The 19632-nt window shown below is 39.9% G+C and overlaps 1 protein-coding gene across 2 annotated transcripts; it reads right to left on the reverse strand.

Moving 5' to 3' along the window:
- Nucleotides 1–10961: 10961 nt before the first annotated feature.
- On the reverse strand, nt 10962–18123 carry LOC129821765 (signal peptidase complex subunit 2). 2 transcript variants are annotated; one of them, XM_055879392.1, is made up of 5 exons: nt 18016–18123; nt 13175–13258; nt 12899–13059; nt 12405–12539; nt 10962–12264 (listed from the first exon to the last, which is right to left on the reverse strand). In XM_055879392.1, the coding sequence occupies exons 1-5, from the start codon at nt 18052–18054 to the stop codon at nt 12078–12080; spliced, it is 606 nt and encodes a 201-aa protein (XP_055735367.1). In that variant the 5' UTR covers nt 18055–18123; the 3' UTR covers nt 10962–12077. The 2 variants fall into 2 exon arrangements, with proteins under 2 accessions (XP_055735367.1, XP_055735366.1); XM_055879391.1 differs by lacking the exon at nt 18016–18123 and adding an exon at nt 16997–17992.
- Nucleotides 18124–19632: the final 1509 nt, after the last annotated feature.

Consider the following 19632-nt stretch of genomic DNA (forward strand, 5'->3'; position numbering starts at 1 on the left):
GAATAATGCCATCAAATGGATAAAGCATCATATTAAAGGATTGAAAATTCATGTATAACATGTGACTCGAACCACTCATTATTCCTATGCAGATGCTGTGCTTTGCGTTTCTAACCTGACATGGTACATGACTGCAAGGAGATCAACATAGACAATCTGGAGCCAAATTCTGTGACCTTTTTTTAAAATCAGAATGCATTTGGGAACTACGAATATTAACCTATACTTTAACTGCTATGAGGATCCCGTTTCATATCAAAATAGTGCATTAGTGCTTCCTAACAAGGGACTAGTCTCTGTTGAGGCAAGCACGCATTCAGTATGAACATGTAATGCATCTCTGCTTAGTATTGGCTTTAATTGGATTAGAGAAGTCAAAGCAGCTCTGGTTTTATGGTTGTCACGCCATGCCCGGCATTGTGAAGTTTCAGGACAATGACAATTCACTTACCCAAATTCTGTCTGTTAGCACAATGCATACGATTAAAATAATTTTCAAGTTGCTGTTCATAGATATTACTGGTGTGAAGAAAATGTTTGAAGCTTTTTCCTTGTGAACTCTTATATCTGTGACAATACATCTGATTAATTGTATTCCATTCATTATCTAACTGTATTAGTTCAAATACAATAAAATACTTTTTACTGTTCATACAGTTTGTTTCATAGTGTGATTGTAATATCATTTCATTGTAACAGAACTTCAGGTTGTTGTGGCGTGGAAATACAAATACATGATGCAGCTGCTGAGTAAGAATTGTCATAAGGACAACTGAAAACACTGATATATAAAGCTCTCAATGCTTTTCAACTTGGTAGTGTAACAGTACAGTAGCACAGGAGTAGCTTTCCTCATGTATATATAAACACAGAATATATTGGTTTTTCTATCTTCAGTGCAAAAAATATGCAGCTGTGGGTTATGCTGAGGATAAGACAACTATTCCTGCACTTGCAGCAAAGCCAGGAAGTTATGAATCAGAAAAAAGAGGGTCTGGTCAGACTTGGGTTCAAATTTAAATTTAAATTATTTCACATACAGTACCCTTCAAAAGTTTGGACACACCTACTCATTCATGGGTTTGTCTTTATTTAGACTATTTTCTACATTGTAGAATAATAGTGAAGACATCAAAACTATGAAATAACACATGGAATCATGTAGTAACCCAAAAAGTGTTAAACAAATCAAAATATATTTTAGATTTTAGATTCTTCAAAGTAGCCACCCTTTGCCTTGATGACAGTTTTGCACACTTGGCATTCTCTCAACCAGCTTCATGAGAAATGCTTTTCCAACAGTTTTGAAGGAGTTCCCACATATGCTGAGAACTTGTTGGCTGCTTTTACTTCACTCTGCGCTCCAACTCATCCCAAACCATCTCAAGTGGGTTGAGGTTGGGTGATTGTGGAGGCCAGGTAATCTGATGCAGCACTCCATCACGCTCCATGGTCAAATAATCTTACACATCCTGAAGGTATGTTTTGGGTCATTGTTCTGTTGAAAAACAAATGGTAGTCCCACTTAGCACAAACCAGATGGGAGGTCGTATTGATGCAAAATGCTGTGGAAGCCATGCTGGTTAAGTGTGTCTTGAATTCTAAATATATCAGTGACAGTGTCACCAGCAAAGCACCCCCACATCATCACACCTCCTCCTCCATGCTTCACGGTGGGATCACACATAAGGAGATCATCCGTTCACATACTCTGCGTCTCACAAAGACATGGCGGTTGGAACCAAAAATCTAAAATTTGGACTCATCAGACCAAAGGACAGATTTCCATCGGTCTAATGTCCATTGATCGTGTTTCTTGGCGCAAGCAAGACTTCTTCTTATTGGTGTCTTTCAGTAGTGGTTTCTTTGCAGCAATTCGATAATGAAGGCCTGATTCCTGCAGTCTCCTATGAACAGTTGATGTTGAGATGTGCCTGTTACTTGAACTCTGGGAAGCATTTACAACAGACTGTTGTTTCTCTTTGCTTATTTGAGCTGTTCTTGCCATAATATGGACTTGGTCGTTTACCAAATAGGGCTATCTTCTGTATACCACCCCTACCTTGTCACAACACAAGTGATTGGCTCAAATGCATTAAGAGGGAAAGAAATTCCACAAATGAACTTTTAACAAGGCACACCTGTTAATTGAAATGCATTCCAGGTGACTACCTCATGAAGCTGGTTGAGAGAATGCCAAGAGTGTGCAAAGCTGTCATCAAGGCAAAGGGTGGCTACTTTGAAGAATCTAAAATCTAAAATATTTGTTTGATTTGTTTAGCATTTTTTTGTTTACTACATGATTCCATATGTGTTATTTCATAGTTATGATGTCTTCAATATTATTCTACAATGTAGAAAATAGTAAAAATGAAGAAAAACCCTTGAATGAGTAGGCGTGTCCAAACTTTTGAATGGTACTGTACTTTAGATGTGCTTCATTAAACTTGTCTGTTGCAATGGACCCAATGGAGATCTCCCAAAAGTGCAGGTTAAAGCAAACACTCAAAGTATTTGAAATATTTTTAATGGTATTTGAACCCAGGTCTGGTGAACATAATTTGCTCCTGTTCTACATGGCCTGATGAAAAACACAATGCATTCTGGTATGGGAGAGGTTAAAGGCATTCGTGGATTGCCATTTGTAAGTATAGCTGCCTGCTGCATTTTCTGGGTTCTCTCTCCATACCTCTGCTATTCAGTCAGCACAGCGTGACACTACTACAATGGAGTAAACCCTCACAAATCTGTTTGCATGGGTTTTGTCTCTGACATCACAGCTGTGTCTGAAAACATTACTGGCGGTCAAATCCTTGCTTCCTCCGTCCTTGTTTTCTCAATTCTTCTCAAAGCTCATTGGAGGAGGTGTTCCGAGGGAGGAACATCGGTTCCTGTCCTCCAATGCACTGTGAGAGGAATTGAGGAGATGAGTATGGAGGAAGCAAGGATTTGACAGCTAGTAAAGCTTTCAAACACAGCCCACAATCACATCTCTGGAAGATCCCCACACAGAGGCCCATGAGGTCCAAACCCTGTGATGGTTTTTATTGGGTGTGGAGAGAGGCATGACCCTACAGAATTCTTAATACTGTACCAATTTAGATAGATAATAGATAACGTGGCTGAGAACTGTTGTAACGGGGATTATTATCGTAGCAATACACCTTGGAGTGAAGACAATCTGTTTTAGCTAAGTTTTCATGTCTTAGGGTGTAGTTTGTAAAGGTTGAAGTGTGTATGTTAGGATGGCAACGTTATAATAATTAAGGATGAAGGGTGAATTCATGCCAGGAATAATAAATGTGACGTTTTTGATTTCCTCCCTTCTGTAATAAACAGCCAATGAGGTATTTTTCCTTTAATCATGTGTTTAATCTGATACTGTTATAGCTCCGGCTAAACTGTTTATGTATGTAAGCACTTCAGAGTTTTATCAAGCTAATAAGTCACTTGTAAGACAAGAAAGTTGTAAGAGTGTGCTTAACTGTATTTTCATTTACTTTATAGTTCTCACGGAAGGTGATAATTCTGACTAAAACTACAGAATAAAGCTGGCAGTTAAAAACAAGGAACGGTTGTGCTCGTGGTTACTGGAGGGAGCTACACGAGATTAGCATTGTTTTCAATTGATGCTGCTTCCTGGTATTTCTTTAATGTGATTTATCTGAATTGTCTTTGGGACAAACGGTTTGTTTTGTTGTAGTTTGTTTTTCCAGAATTGGAAGAGAACAGCAGAACCCACAACATTAATTTGGGATCTTGTCATTCCCTAGGAGCAATGGAAAGGCTTGTTTGAAACGTACCTGCTAGCTATAGGACTGGATACAATGTTGTAGCAGACTTCCTGTCCTGCCCCATCAACACACAAAGCTCATCTACTCAGATGGTGACAGATGGTGAAGAGGAGTTGGTGCATCTTGTCTACTCTCCTCTACAGAACACTGTGTCCCTGCACGAACTCGAGGACACGTTGACTGCAGAACCATCATTTGGCACACTCATTGAGTACTTCAGGAAAGGATGGCCTTCCCATGTCCCATCAGAACTGGAGTCATTCTCACATGTGAAAAACAAACTGAGCTGGGGCGATGGCTGCATTGCACGCGGTCAGTGATCCCTTTGGCCATCAGGAGTCGTGTAATGGCGATGGCGCACAAAGGTCATCTTCGGCATCATCAAACTGAAAGAGGTATCGTGACATGGTGTGGTGGCCTGGCATAGAGCGTGACCTTGAAGAGCTCGTCAGGTCCTGCACGTCATGCCTCGTCAGTGGGAAGACTGGCTCACCTGCTCCTCCCCCTCTACATCCCCTGGACTGGCCATTTGGGCCTTGAGTGCACCGACAGCTCGACATCTGTGGGGAGCTACACAACGTTCCACACTATCAAAGGTTCATCGTTGTGCTGTATGATATTCACTCTAAATGGCCCAAAGTCATTTCAATGGGAGTAGGCACATCGGAGACCATAGTCAACTTTCTGGATCAGGTCTTCGCTCGCTGGGGCCTGCCTCTGCCATTAACATGGACAATGGACCCCAGTTCCTGTCAAACCACTTCACCTCTTACCTCGCAGCCAAAGGTGTTACCCACATCCGTACTGCTTTCTATCACCCGCTGGCTAACGGTGGAGGGTAGGAATGACTGTGCGCACACATGGCCGAAGGTTGCTCTCTGGGGACTGCACTCTCCCAGCACTTTCTCCACTACCGCGCAGTTTGTCACTCCGCTACAGGAGTCTCCCCCGCCTCACTCATGTTGGGGCATGAGGTTGTGCTGCCCTTCACCAAGGGCACTGCTTCGCCCACCAAGGGCACTGCTACCTCGCCCACCAGCTGGGTCTTCAGTGCGGAAGCACAGAGCACAGCCATCAATCGTCGATGTGTCTGACTGGGTCAATCGTCGATGTGTCTGACCTCATTGGGCCAACAAACTGGTTCTCTCCAAGTCAGGTCAGTGTTCAACCGGTTCTAGTGCCACTTCATCTGGCAGATGGATCTCGTTGGCACGCCAGCTGTCTACACAGGTTTTCTGCTCCCGTGAACAGACCGAACGTGGCCAAGTCAGGCAGGACTTTTCTGTTGCTATGCCACCTGCCCAGCCTCCTGAACAACAGTCAGCTCTGGCAGCCAGAGGGGCTCATGCACACCTGTCAGGGCTCATGCACACCCTGGGCGTTTTCTGGACTGTGATACTATTTTTCATACATAGACTTTGGGGGGGGGGGGGGGGGGGGGGGGTTATGTTCGTTATTTAGCTCCTATGAGTTTGTTGTGTGGGTCTTTTGACCATATTGTGCTCCTGAAGGGCCACCGTACTTATGCGAGCTCAAGAAAGTGGACGTAACCGGACGTAAGCAAAGAGAAACAACAGTCCATCGCTACTTTAAGACATGAAGGTCAGTCAATAATAATCAGTCAAAAAAATTTCAGGAACTTTGAAAGTTTCTTCAAGTGGAGTCGCAAAAACCATCAAGCGCTGTGATGAAAATGGCTCTCATGAGGACTGCCACAGGAAAGGAAAAGCCAGAGTTACCTCTGCTGCAGAGGATAAGTTCATTAGTTACCAGTATAAGATTGAAGCCCAAATAAATGCTTCACAAAGTTCAAGAAACAGACACATCTCAACATCAACTTTTCAGAGGAGACTGCGTGAATCAGGCCTTCATGGTCAAATTGCGGCAAAGAAACCACTACTAAAGGACACTAGTAAGAAGAAGAGACTTGCTTGGGCCAAGAAAAACAAGCAATATACATTAGACCGGTGGAAATCTGTCCTTTGGCCTGATGAGTCCAAATTTGAGATTTTTGGTTCCAACCGCTGTGTCTTTGTGAGACGCAGAGTATGTGAACGGATGATCTCCGCATGTGTGGTTCCCACTGTGAAACATGAAGGAGGAGGTGTGATGGTGCTTTTCTGGTGACACTGTAAGTGATTTATTTAGAATTCAAGACACACTTAACCAGCATGGCTACCACAGCATTCTGCAGCAATACACCATCCAATCTGGTTTGCGTTTAATGGGACTATCATTTGTTTTTCAACAGGACAATGAACCAACACACCTCCAGGCTGTGTAATGGCTATTTGGCCAAGAAGGAGAGTGATGGAGTGCTGCATCAGATGACCTGGGTTCCACAATCACCTGACCTCAACCCACTTGAGATGGTTTGGGATGAGTTGGACCGCAGAGTGAAGGAAAAGCAGCCAACAAGTGCTCAGCATATGTGGGAACTCCTTCAAAACTGTTGGAAAAGCATTCCTCATGAAGCTGGTTGAGAGAATGCCAAGAGTGTGCAAAGCTGTCATCAAGGCAAAGGATGACTACTTTGAATTACCTAAAATATTTTTTGATTTGTTTAAAACTTCTTAGGCCTGGGCGTCCCGACAGTGGGACGGACACCTGTCGACAACTTCCGGTGAAATTGGAGGGTGCGCAATTAAAATAAATAATCATAAAAATGATGGACATTAAACATTTAGGTATATACAAGTGTCTTATATTGGTTAAAATCTTAAAGTCTTGTTCATCTAACTGCATTGTCCGATTTCCAATAGGCTTTACAGTGAAAGCATGTCATGCTATTGTTTGAGGACAATGCCCCACATCAAAATATTTTTCAACCAGCATAGGCTTCATAAAATCACAAATAGCGATTAAATAGTAACTTACTTTTTGAAAATCTTCCTCTGATTTGCAATCCAAAGGGTCCCAGCTACAACATGCATGGTTGTTTTGTTAGACAAAATTCTTCTTTATATCCCAAAAAGTCAGTTTAGTTGGCGCCATCGATTTGAGTAATCCACTCGTTCAACGTGCAGAGAAAGGAATCCAAAAAGCTTCCGCTAAACTTTGTTAAAACAGGTCAAAATACATTTCTATTTAATCCTCAGGTACCCTAAAATGTAATTAAACTATGATATATCATACAGAAAGAAGTATGTTCAATAGGAAAGCAAACTTGTGCGAGTCCTTTTCATCACGCGCACTAAGACTGATTTCCAACTCTGACTCCCAGTACTAAAACTCAAAATTCTTCCTCGTTTGGGAAGAAACAAGCCTGAAACCTTGAACAAAGATTGTTGACATCTAGTGGAAGCCATAGGAATTGCAATCTGGGAGCTGGATTTGGATATGACCCTATACGTTCCATTTGAAGAGCATGGGCTCTCAAAAAAGCAACAATTCCGGTTAGTTTGTCTTTGGATTTTTTCCTACCATATCTATTGTGTTATAGTCTCATACATTATTTTAACATTTCTACAAACTTCAAAGTGTTTTCTATCCAATGGTACCGATTATATGCATATCCAGGCTTCTGGGCCTGAGTAACTGGCAGTTTAGTTTGGGCACGTCAGTCAGACAGGAAGTGGAGAAAAATAGACCCTAGCCTGAAAGACTTTTTGGGCTACTACATGATTCCATATGTGTTATTTCATAGTGTTGATGCCTTCCCTATTATTGTACAATGTAGAAAATACTTTAAAAAAAGAAAAACCCTTCAACGAGTAGGTGTGTCCAAACTTTTGACTGGTACTGTATCTATTTTATTTTTAGGAATTCAGTCGGGAGAATGAGAGCACGATTCATAAAATACACCAGGTGTAATTTCAAAATGTGGTTGTGCATCAGCAGTTTTTTTCTTGTTATGTAAATCATGGGCCTTGACCTCTAGGGTGCCCAAATTGATTTTGTCATTCTCACTCAGATATCATATTAACATGGCATAAGTCATTGCAAAATGTGTAGAATTTTAGGATTTTAGCTTTAAATGCCATCCCCAGAGGGCAATGCCGCCCCTATTTCAATATAATTCCTGTCCTATAGTGGAAATGCTCATTTAGGTTCCACTTCCAAAGAATGACGCAGGCTGCTAATACCTATTCGGAAATTGGGGTTGGGAACGTTGTGGCGATTTCTACGGGGAGTGGAGAAACAACAATAAGTAGAGTACTGACAGATGTCGTTGTAGCTATCAAGCATGCTAACCTTATCTACATAGCTAGCTAATGTTATCTGTTGTTGCTACAACGTATTCAAAAGATTAGCCAGCTGGCTAGGCTATGACTGGTTCTGGAGCTGGATTTGCCATAAGCATTTATGGAAAACTTCGCCACGGATTGATAGGGGGAAAACCAGCATCTTTGACTTTGCCATCTATTGTTATCTCAAGTTTTGGCATGTTCCATAAATTGCGGCCGCGAATCCACCATAGAAATAGAAAGAATAAGATGAAGCTCCGGTTATATGAATAGCCTACTGTAACTATTGAATGGTTTGGACTAGAGACATATTTTTCTACATTGTAATGGACACGGTGCAACATTTAATAGGCTGCTGGAAGGCTATGTGGCTGTGCTACAGCAAAAGCGTCCCCAAATATTTGACCAATACATTTTTTTATTTATTCTAAAATAATTTCTCTTTCATCTCTCTGTGTTTTTCATAATTTTCCTTGAATTAGCAAGTGGCTGAATCTCACCGGAGAAATCATCAGAGCGAGGGAAACAGCGCCCCTCTGTCTCAGTATCTGTAGCTCATAAGTTCAATATGTAGCCTAGATGTAGTCTAGTAGGCTCACGTTAACTATACTGAAAAAATATATGTTAACGCCACATGCAACATTTACAAAGATTTTATAAGGAAATCATTCAATTGAAAAAAAATCATTAGGCACTAATCTATGGATCTCACATCTATTACAGACATAAATACTCCTCAGCAGCCCCTCTGACGATCCCAAAGGTGAAGAAGCCAGATGTGGAGGTCCTGGCTGGCGTGTTTACACGTGGTCTGCGGTTGTGAGGCCTGTTGGACAGACTGACAAATTCTCTAAAATGACATGAAGTTTTCTGGAAACAGCTCTGGTGGACATTCCTGCAATCAGCATGCCATTTGCACGCTCCCTCAAAACTTGAGACATTTGTGGCATTGTGTTGCGTGACAAAACTGCACATTTTAGAGTGGCCTTTTATTGTCCCCAGCACAAGATCCACCTGTGTAATGATCATGCTGTTTAATCAGCTTCTTGATATGCCACACCTGTCAGGTGGATGGATTATCTTGACAAAGAATACAATTCTCACTAACAGGGATGTAATCAAATTTGTGCCCAAAATTTTGGAGAAATAATTTTTTTGTGCATATGGAACATTTCTGGGATCTTTTATTTCAGCTCATGAAACACTGGACCAGCACTTTACATGTTGCGTTTATATTTTGGTTCAGTGTAGCTAGCAAACTTAGCTGGTCCATTGTTGCCCAAGCTAGGATGTTTTTTTGTAGCTAGCAAGCATTTTAGCTAGGTAGATTATGACAACACAAACTAAAAGCGTACTGTATGGCAGAGCAATTGACCATTTTGCCAACATGAAAAAGATGAGGATGGCATTGGCATTCAACTAGTCGTAGGTTGAGTCAACTTTTTTAAAACTTGTGCACACACACAAAGACAGAAATAAGTACCACGGCACATGATATTTAGCTACATTGATTGGACTAAATTGTATTTGGTTATTGGTATCTTTGTTTGTTTTGTATTTGTATTTTGTATTTATTATGGGTCTACATTAGCTGCTGCCAAAGCAGCAGTGTGTGTGTTATCGTGTGTGTGTGCCAATGTTTGTGTTGCTTCGCAGTCCCCGCTGTTCCATAAGGTGGTTTTTAAAATCTGTTTTTAAAAATCTGATATGGGAAGAAAGCTTAAATTCTTGTTAATCTAACTGCACTGTCCAATTTACAGTAGCTATTACAGTGAAAGAATGCCATGCTATTGTTTGAGGAGAGTGCACAATTATGAACTTGAAAATGTATTAATAAACCAATTAGGCACATTTGGGCAGTCTTGATACAACATTTTGAACAGATATGCAATGGTTCATTGGATCAGTCTAAAACGTTGCACATACACTGCTGCCATCTAGTGGCCAAAATAGAAATTGCACTGGGACTGGAATAATTCATTATGGCATTTTTCTTGCATTTCTAAGATGATGGTACAAAAAATATATGTTTACCAGATCTAATGTGTTACATTCTCCTACATTTCCACAAATTTCAAAGTGTTTCCTTTCAAATGGTATCAAGAATATGCATATCCTTGCTTCAGGTCCTGAGCTACAGGCAGTTAGTTTGGGTATGTCATTTTAGGCGAAAATTGGAGAGAGAAAAAATGATCCTTCAGAGGAAGAAACATTGACATTGTAATTTATTATCATGTTTAGTTCATTTATAGGGACTTAGCACAACAAAGTGGAATTATCACCACAATTAGATATACTTGCAATCATTTAGTTCGCTTTTTTGAGAATATTCTTACTTATTCATCAAGTGATGAATAATGCTTCAACTGTTGGCACTAACAACACATAACATTGTGACAGCTTGCCCCATACCCGCTACGGGGCAAGTTGTCACAACTGATCAGTGTTTATCAGTAATAACTTAATTTTGCAATAAGTTATGAGAAAAGTAAAAGTGCCCATTTTTTGGTAAGACCTTGATGTATTCATCAATATTTAGATTGGTCTTAATAGATATACCAATGCTGAGAAATCTCCACTTAAGTGAAAAGTGGGACAACAGGTCCCGGTCTCTCCTAAATTAGGCCTCAGGTGAAATTGTCAAAAGCACAAGAGATACTGTTGCATGTGAGTCGATCATATAGAAATATCAAAACATTCTTTCAAAAACTCCAAAGCAATTGCCTGTCTGTGCCTTTTTCTATATCGAGACACCTGCTGGTAACTCTTAACTGTTTAGGACAGCTCATGAGGTCTCCTATATATCTGTCGATAAGGTGGGACTCGATTTATGAGGCTTCATGCATACACATAAGAGTAGGGGTAAAATATCTCTATTCCCAGCACTTAGGACCGCTTTTCTACTCTGAGACACTGTGTGGATACAGGCCCAAATCAGCACTTCTATTCATTGAGACAAAGCCCAAATAAGTAGACAATGTACAAATGCTTTCAAACTTTATTTTAAACTTATATGAAGAACAGGCACGTACAATAAGGTTGCTAAAGCCAAAAATCTACGGACAAAAACGGCAATGTCTCTGTACCACTCACTTTTAAAGTCATACGACAGAGAAATAAACTGCATCCAGGAAACCTTACCAATATAAGTAAGTAAAAAAAAAATAATAATTTGCTTGTGTATTCAATATTCTGTGAGACTGGAAATTGAAAACCAATGGTCATGCACTCCTAAGTGAGGAGAACTGATCAATACTATTTCATTTCCAAATCGTTGACCTAACATGTACATCAAAACAACTACCCCAGTTCAATATCTGGAGGGGGAAAAAAAACTTTTTTTCGAAGTAACATACGTTGTTGTTGTAATATCGCAGAAGGACGTTTCACCAAAACGGATTCCAGCTTTAAAGACATACTTCCAACAAGCCATGTACTGAAGAGAGGAATGGTGATGACACTAGTAAATGTGTGGATACAGTCCCTTTTCAGATCGTTTATTTTGCCCTTTAAAGCCTTATGGTAACTACATACTGTAGTAACAAAATCCATAAACAGAAAAATACAGGTAGAATTGCAAAACTTTTAAAATACACTAGTTACACTTAATAAGGCTTTCAGGACAAAACAATATTTACGTATTTTACATAATTTACAACAAAATGATCTGGTCATTCACTGCGCACATTATGTAAGGCAGCATAAAATGTGAAGAGAAGTTAAAAAATATATATATATAAAAAAAAAAGGACCTATCTCTTCATTTTTAGAACAACCATTCGATGGTGAAGATAAAAACTTGAGTGGTGCAAGAAATATTTGATTAATCTTCGTTTTGAGTTGTCTTAGGGGTTCTTAAAAGCAATGTCTAGATGAGACTTGTATCAAGGTAAACATAGGAAGAAAAACAATAATTATGCGCAACAGTCAATTTATTGGACAAATTAAACAATGGACAACAAATGCTGGCGTGCAGACTTTTATAACAACCAATAACTCATTCAAATGCACCCAGGACCGTACAATACCAGTGTGCTCTACTGCGGTTTCTGCCAGTGTGGTGCAGCATTGTAAAGAAGGCTATGTCTGATCATTATTATTTTGTCTTCTTTTCAGTGGCCAAGGTATCATGGAGTTTTGACACGCACTTTTCAAACTGGTCCATGACCAGCGTTCCGTTCCCGTCAAAGAAAGCCCCCACAGACTTCGTGATCTCTTGCACCCGCGTGTGTTTGGACTTCCCATCTGTGAAGGACACTCTTAGTGTGTACTGGTCATCAAACCTGCAGAGAGTAGAAGTCACAATTTGCTCGGCAGGACTTTTCAAAGTCAAGATAAATTAAAAACATTACCAGGCATTACTCAGAAAATGTGGTAGTTCCAAAACAACTGCACAAAAGGTAAACCATGAAAAAAAAACTACCTTTTCAGACTAGATGAAAGCTGCCAAGTGTGGTCGGGGTCCATGCCAGCCGGGTCCTTCTGGACACAAACAAGGAAGATGTTCTTTTCTTGGTAGGAGGTGTATAAGGTTAGAATTCCCATCATTATGAAATACGTAAGGATCAGTTAGGGAAAACTTGGATATATAAATTCCAGAATCCAATAATGAACATTTTTGGAAGGACAATTAAGTTACTAAGCCGTGAGAATGTCAATTTGGGCAATAAAAGACTTTGGGTGAGTAATAATAGCCTATCAAAAACATGTAATCAGCATCAGTCAGTTAATCTAAATATAGAAATACAACTGTAGAGGACTTTAAAGCAATATCCACAGTTGGAATTGTTTTTATAAAAGCAATAAGGCACGTTAGGTTGTAGTACTACATTACCTCAAACTGTAGGCAATCATGCCATCTTCATACATGTCTGTGACAAAGCAGTAATTTCATTATTTTTCCATTAAAAAGGATATGATATGACACAGATTGCCAGGACTGGCTTGGACTCAGGGAATGGATAAAGGAAGTCCCAAATTAAAGCTACGATGGCGAAGAGGCAGGAGATTGTGCAAATAAGGAGACGTCCATCTACGAGATTGAAGTTCTCTGCATAACCATACTTCTCCAAGAGGACCTGATGAATGTTGGAGAAATATGATCAAAACATATGTAAAATATCAAAACCATACACTTTTTTAACATAAGAGAATGTTGAAACATTTTCCCCCCTCAATGTACTGTATGCAAACCTTCTTCGCTGCATCATCAAGAGAATTCTTGACAGCTGCACCATCCCATTTGTCAATCTTCACAGGTTTCTCATCAATCCTCCACTGAAAGCAAATGACAATGGTCAATAGAATGAGCAACACAGTTCTTGACAGTGTTTCCTCCTGTACCAAACTCCTATTGCAGATTACAATTAAGCCTTGTTCACACTGCAGGCCTTTAATGCTCAAATCCATTTTGGACTACTGACTGTCCAAACAGCAAGTTTACAAGTGACCATATCGGATGTGTGTGTGTGTTCAGACAGCAGTCATCTGCTGACAAGGCTATGCTAGTTGTCATAGTAACGAGGGGGGGTGTGCAGTTGTGTAGGCTGATTTGTGGTGGTGCTCGTGCTTTCTATCACCCAGAAGTTATGTAGCAAGCTAAGGTGACAATGCCTGCCATGGATGTTTCCTAGTTGCTTCGAATGTTCAAAATCATAAGGTAAGAACACTTAAAGCCACAAAGGATATAAGATGATCCAACTTTCAAAACTTCCTAGCACATTCACTAATTTGTTTGTAAACAATTAACAAGCTAGTTAGCTACCACACGTTCCTGAAAAACTGTCAACAGAGTGGCTAGAAAGCAACAAGATATGCCAATAACAGTCTAAAAAACACTTGAGCAAAGAATGTGATGCATGTATGTATGTTTTGGCAAAATGGCTCAAGGACAACAAAGTCAAGGTATTGGGGGGCCATCACAAAGCCCTGACCTCAATCTTATAGAAAATTTGTGGGCAGAACTGAAAAAGTGTGTGCGAGCAAGGAGGCCTACAAACCTGACTCAGTTACACCAGCTCTGTCAGGAGGAATGGGCCAAAATTCACCCAACTTATTGTGGGAAGCTTGTGGAAGGCTACCCGAAACGTTTGACACAAGTTAAACTATTTAAAGCCAATGCTACCAAATACTAATTGAGTGTATGTAAACTTCTGACACACCCTGAATGTGATGAAAGAAATAAAAGCTGAAATAAATCATTCTCTCTACTATTATTCTGACATTTCACATTCTTAAAATAATGTGGTGATTGATTCTAACTGACCTAAGACAGGGAATTCTTACTGGGATTCAACGTTCAGGAATTGTGAAAAACTGGGTTTAAATGTAAACTTCTGACTTCAACTGTATCTACACACACACTACCGCTCTAAAGTTTGAGGTTACTTAGAAATGTCCTTGTTTTTGAAAGAAAGGCGCATTTTGTCCATTAAAATAACATCAATTTGATCATAAATATAGTGTAGACAATGTTGTAAATGACTAATGTAGCTGTAAACGGCTGATTTTTTATGGAATATCTACATAGGCGTACAGAGGCCCATTATCAGCAACCATCACTCCTCTGTTCCAATGGCACATTGTGTTAGCTATTTTAATGGACAAAACATTTGCTTTTCTTTCAAAAACAAGAACATTTCTAAGTCACCCCAAACTTTTGAACGGTAGTATGTGTGTGTACACACACACACACACACACACACACACACACAATCTATACATCAGTGGTGGAAAAAGATCCAAAATGTCATACTTGAGTAAAAGTATATATATCTTAATAGAAAGTTACTCAAGTAAAAGTAAGTCACCCAGTAAGATACTAGTTGAGTAAGTCTAAAAAGTATTTGATTCCAAATATACTTAAGTACCAAAAGTATGTGTAATTGCTAAAATATACTTAAGTATTAAAAGTAAAAGTATAAATTAGTGATGCACCGATATTACTTTTTTGTCCGATACCGATATCCAATATTTTCCTTAACAAAAAACCTATACCGATAACCGATATTTAACATTTTAGCGGCCTTTTAAGCATTCTAGTACAGTTAAACAATTAACACACACATGGACGCAGTGGTCTAAGGCACTACAGTCCCTGGTTCGAATCCAAGCTGTATCACATCTGGCCATGATTGGGAGTCCCATATGGCGGCGCACAATTGGCCCAGTGTCGTCCGGGCCGTCATCGTAAATAAGAATTTGTTCTTAACTGACTTGCCTAGTTAAATAAAGGTTACACACACACCACACTGACCAAAAAGTTATTTTGTTGGCATTTACTTATGTCACCATTATCAGTAAAACATAATCAAAACCTATTTCCTTCACTTACTTGCTGTGCAGTTTCGTTGTTCAATCGTTTCATTCTCAACCAGGATTTCTATGGACGCCGTTTGGGTCTTTGCGTGTCAAAAAAGATACACGTCAAATAACACTATTTGTTGTGTCAAATAACACAACAATCTGTTTCAGTAGCTATAGTTAGCTAGCTAACAATATAGCTAGGTGGCATCATCTAAAATAACCCTAATTTATAAGACAGTTCATACCTGATTAATGGTGGTCGAACCCATCTATGTAAAGCTAGCCACAATAAGGATTAGCCACAAAAGTGGACTTTGCGGTTAGCCTTCATGGCATAATTCTACTATTTGTATTCATTTGCATCATTGTCAATGACACTTATTTTGAAGGCAAAACGCAAATTCCACTATTGTGCCTAATCGTTATTGTGGCTAGCTTCACAACACAACCCGGTCGAGCCTCACTAGCCAGATGAAGCTAGCTGGCTGCTTATAACATTAGCTTTGGGCAACAAGGTTAAGAAGTTGGCTAGGTATTTATTTTCATGAACTGAAGTTACATTTCAATAGGCGAACAACAAGTGGCAACCTAGCTAATACTTACAAGGATTCCTAAATCATTGCTAACAATAATGAAAATGACTGCAGTTTCTACTGGTCATTGTTTTCAGGCTGGTTGTATTGGTGCTAGCTAGGTACCAAGCTAAAGCTAGCTGCGCCAGAAGTTGCGATCAAACAAAATATTCTTTATTACCAACTCTGTATTGTAAACACATCATTTGTGGCCGGTGTTTGTTTGCAGACTTTTTTGTACAGCTTTGACAGGGCTACTGTATCTTTTTTGACATGCAAAGACCCAAACGGCATTCCATAGTATGCATGTCGTGAAGCTACAGCAATGCAATTACTGTGTAACTCCGGTAGGGCAACATCTGAAAAATAGCGCACTTGGTAGTGTGTACCGGTGCTCGACCAGTCGGCAAAAGCCAACATCACCCACGGCAGAGAACGGTTGAATGTCAAGGGCAATGAATTCCATTATCTTGGCTTTAATGGATTTCGCCTTTTACTTGTCTTGCTAAAATGTTCTTACTCTTTCAAATGACTGCTCGACCGGGCTAGGTTAGGAATGCTCTGTTGCACGTGTAGCGCAAAATTTTACATGCCGTTATTACGTCATGTACCTACGAAATATAGGTATGCACGGTAGCTTTGACATCGGTTTTTAACATCGGTGTTAAACTAGACATCAGGCCAATACCGATGTTGGCATTTTTAGCTAATATCGACGGATTCCGATATGTTCACCGATATGTCATGCATCCCTAGTATAAATCATTTCAAATTCCTTATTTTAAGCAAAGCAGAAGTCACCATTTTCTTGTTTTTAAAATGTATGCATAGCCATGGGCACACATAAACCCTCAGACATCATTTACAAAATATGCATTTGTCTTTAGTGAGTCCGTCAGATCAGAGGCAGAAGGGATGACCATGTCTTGATAAGTGCGTGAATTGGAACATTTTCCTGTCCTGCTAAGCATTGAAAATGTAACGAGTACTTTTGGGTGTCAGGTAAATAAATGTATGTAGTAAAAAGTACATTATTTTCTTTAGGAATGTAGTGAAAGTAAAAGTTGTCAAAAATATTAATAGAAAAGTACAGATACCCCCAAAAAACGACTTAAGTAGTACTTTAAAGTATTTTTACTTGTCTGTCGGACTGCCAGATGGTGAAGTGTGATTCATCACTCCAGAGATTCTTGCCACTCCAGCCGTCTTTTGACATTGCGCATGGTGATCTTAGGCTTGTGTGCGACTGCTCAGCCATGGAAACTAATTTCATGAAGCTCCCGATAAACAGTTCTTGTGCTGACATTGCTTCCAGAGGCAGTTTGGAACTCGGTAGTGACTGTTGCAACCGAAGACAGACGGTTTTCACGCGCTACAGAACCCGGCAGTCCATTTCTTTGAGCTTGTGTGTGCAGCCTACCACTTTACAGCTGAGCCGTTGTTGCTCCTAGACGTTTCCAGTTCACAATAACAGCACTTACAGTTGTTCGGGAACAACTCTAGCAGTGCCAAAATTTTATGAACTGACTTGTTGGAAAAGTGGTATCCTATGACGGTGCCACGTTGAAAGTCACTGAGTTCTTCAGTAAGGCCATTTTCTGCCTATTTTTGTCTATGGAGATTGCATGGTTGTGTGCTCGAATTTATACACCTGTCAGTAACGGGTGTGGCTAAAATAGCCGAATCCACTAATTTGAAGGGATGTCTACATACTTTTGGATATATAACGTTAGTGTATCTAGCGCGTAGTGCTAACATCGGACTAGCCAACATCAACCAGGAAGAATATTAGCTAGCATGCTAGGCTAGCCATAACTTAGCCAAGTTAGCTAGCTGGTCAAACAGCTTCCCTCACTTCAAAGAAGATCTGCGTTCCTCTTGAAATTACAATATATAAATAACGTTACCACTAAAGGCCACGTTATTTGCATAGCCAATTCCTTTATTTCCTTCTAGCCTTATAAAACCACAGTAGCTTGCTAAAAACTACTGTTAACGTTAGCTTAAGCTCAAAATGAACGGTCTGTCTGATAGACATGCTTGCCGTGGAGTAATACAATATCGGCTAGGCGGCCAACTATTGAAAAAGACCCAAGCACGGCAGGTTTAATTACCGATCCCTGTGCCTTATAAATGACGGTGTAAAATAATTCTTACTTTCTCAAGTAGACCATTTTTCCCATTTCTGGCTGCCATCTTTCCTTCCTGTACATTTGCTGTGTGTGACCTGGGACAATGTGATTGGCTAAAATCGTAATTTTAGCAGCCAACCAAATTAACTAGGAACGATGTACGTATACAGAAGTCGTCTGGACGCTTTCATTATTTTTTTTATTAACAAATAGCACCAAACAAAAGAGGAATAGTCATATGCAAACAAGCATACATACAAACTATTTACATTGCCAGGAATCCTAAACAAACAAATCATATTCATTAATAATACAACAAGTTTGAATTGCCTTTTTGTTTTTCATTTTAGTTCAAGTAGTGCCATATTGTTTAAATTCATTTATAAAGTGAAAAAAGTTAGGTTTTGAATTAGACCATTTGCATTTGTGAATATGAAATGTACCTAATATTAATAGCAGTTGACGGATGCTTAAAACAAACGGTTAAAACAAAGAATGACGATTCAATGGGATAATTCGATTATGCTGAACCGCAGGGAACCTGAACATGGCCCGCGCTGCTCGGTCATGTTGTCAACAAGGCAGCATGGTGCGTCAACCAGAAACATACAATATCTTTTTCCATAAAATATATGTCAATTTTTTAAAATAAAAAGCAATCACTTTTGCATGTGAAAAGACAGAATCCAAGTCATAACTCCACGTGCTTAATTACGTCACTTTTGTTTGAGCCTACTTCGACGTGGGCTTTGATACGGGGCGCCTGGCTCGCGCCCGGGAGGTAGTCCGGTTGCCAAACAAATATAGTCACTGTCAACCAATGCAAAACTCGCATACCCAGGCCCCCAGGCCAGACTAATCGAGTCCCCTTATTTTAGCTCGCACTGCCTATAGGTCGTCGACTAACAGGGCAAGCGGCAAAGTCATAAACCCCGCCCGTTTCTACAATTGATCTTCTTAATATCTGATTTGAAACCTAACCACACTGATAAACTTATGCCTAACCCTAACCTTAAATTAAGACCAAAAAGCTAATTTTAGTTTTCATGATGTAATCGAGGGGGGACTATGGATCTTTCTCTGTCCTAGTAAGTAGGTATGTATGTATGTATGTATGTATGTATGTATGTATGTATGTATGTATGTATGTATCACAGGAGGTTGGTGGCAACTTAATTGGGGAGAACGGGCTTGTGGTAATGCCTGGAGCAGATGAGTGGAATGGTTGGCCCAAGGGGGGGCGATATAGTAATCAACTGAAATTCTAAACTTTGAGCAAGCATATCTCCTGTACTGTTTGAGCTACAGTCATATATGTTTTTACATATATGCATCTCCTTATGAGCAACACGTTTCACATAAGGACATAGAAGCTCAGCCCATTACATACAGCGAGGGGGGAAATTATTGTTATATACGCTGCATAATTTGTGGGGGACGTCATGTTTACTGTTGCCATGTGACTTTGGCGCTTGCCCATCTAATGGGAACCAGTACCGAGTGGGCTGAGTTTGCACTGGTTTAAAAGTGATTGCATTTGTTTTGTAACCAGGCTGCCTCCCGGCCATGAACCATATACCATAAATAAAGTTAAATGTTATTGGTCACATACACATGGTTAGCAGATGTTAATGCGAGTGTA

Source organism: Salvelinus fontinalis, chromosome 24 (assembly GCF_029448725.1).
Source record: "Salvelinus fontinalis isolate EN_2023a chromosome 24, ASM2944872v1, whole genome shotgun sequence".
Lineage (NCBI taxonomy): Eukaryota > Metazoa > Chordata > Actinopteri > Salmoniformes > Salmonidae > Salvelinus > Salvelinus fontinalis.

Excerpts from the sequence above, each read along its gene's own strand:
- LOC129821765 (XM_055879391.1), bottom strand. The coding sequence starts at position 17,164 with ATGTCAGCACAAGAACTGTTTATCGGGAGCTTCATGAAATTAGTTTCC. Across the intron at positions 13,060-13,174 it reads TTGATGATGCAGCGAAGAAG|GTCCTCTTGGAGAAGTATGG; the intron begins GTTTGCATACAG and ends AACATTCATCAG. Across the intron at positions 12,265-12,404 it reads CTTTCATCTAGTCTGAAAAG|GTTTGATGACCAGTACACAC; the intron begins GTAGTTTTTTTT and ends TACTCTCTGCAG.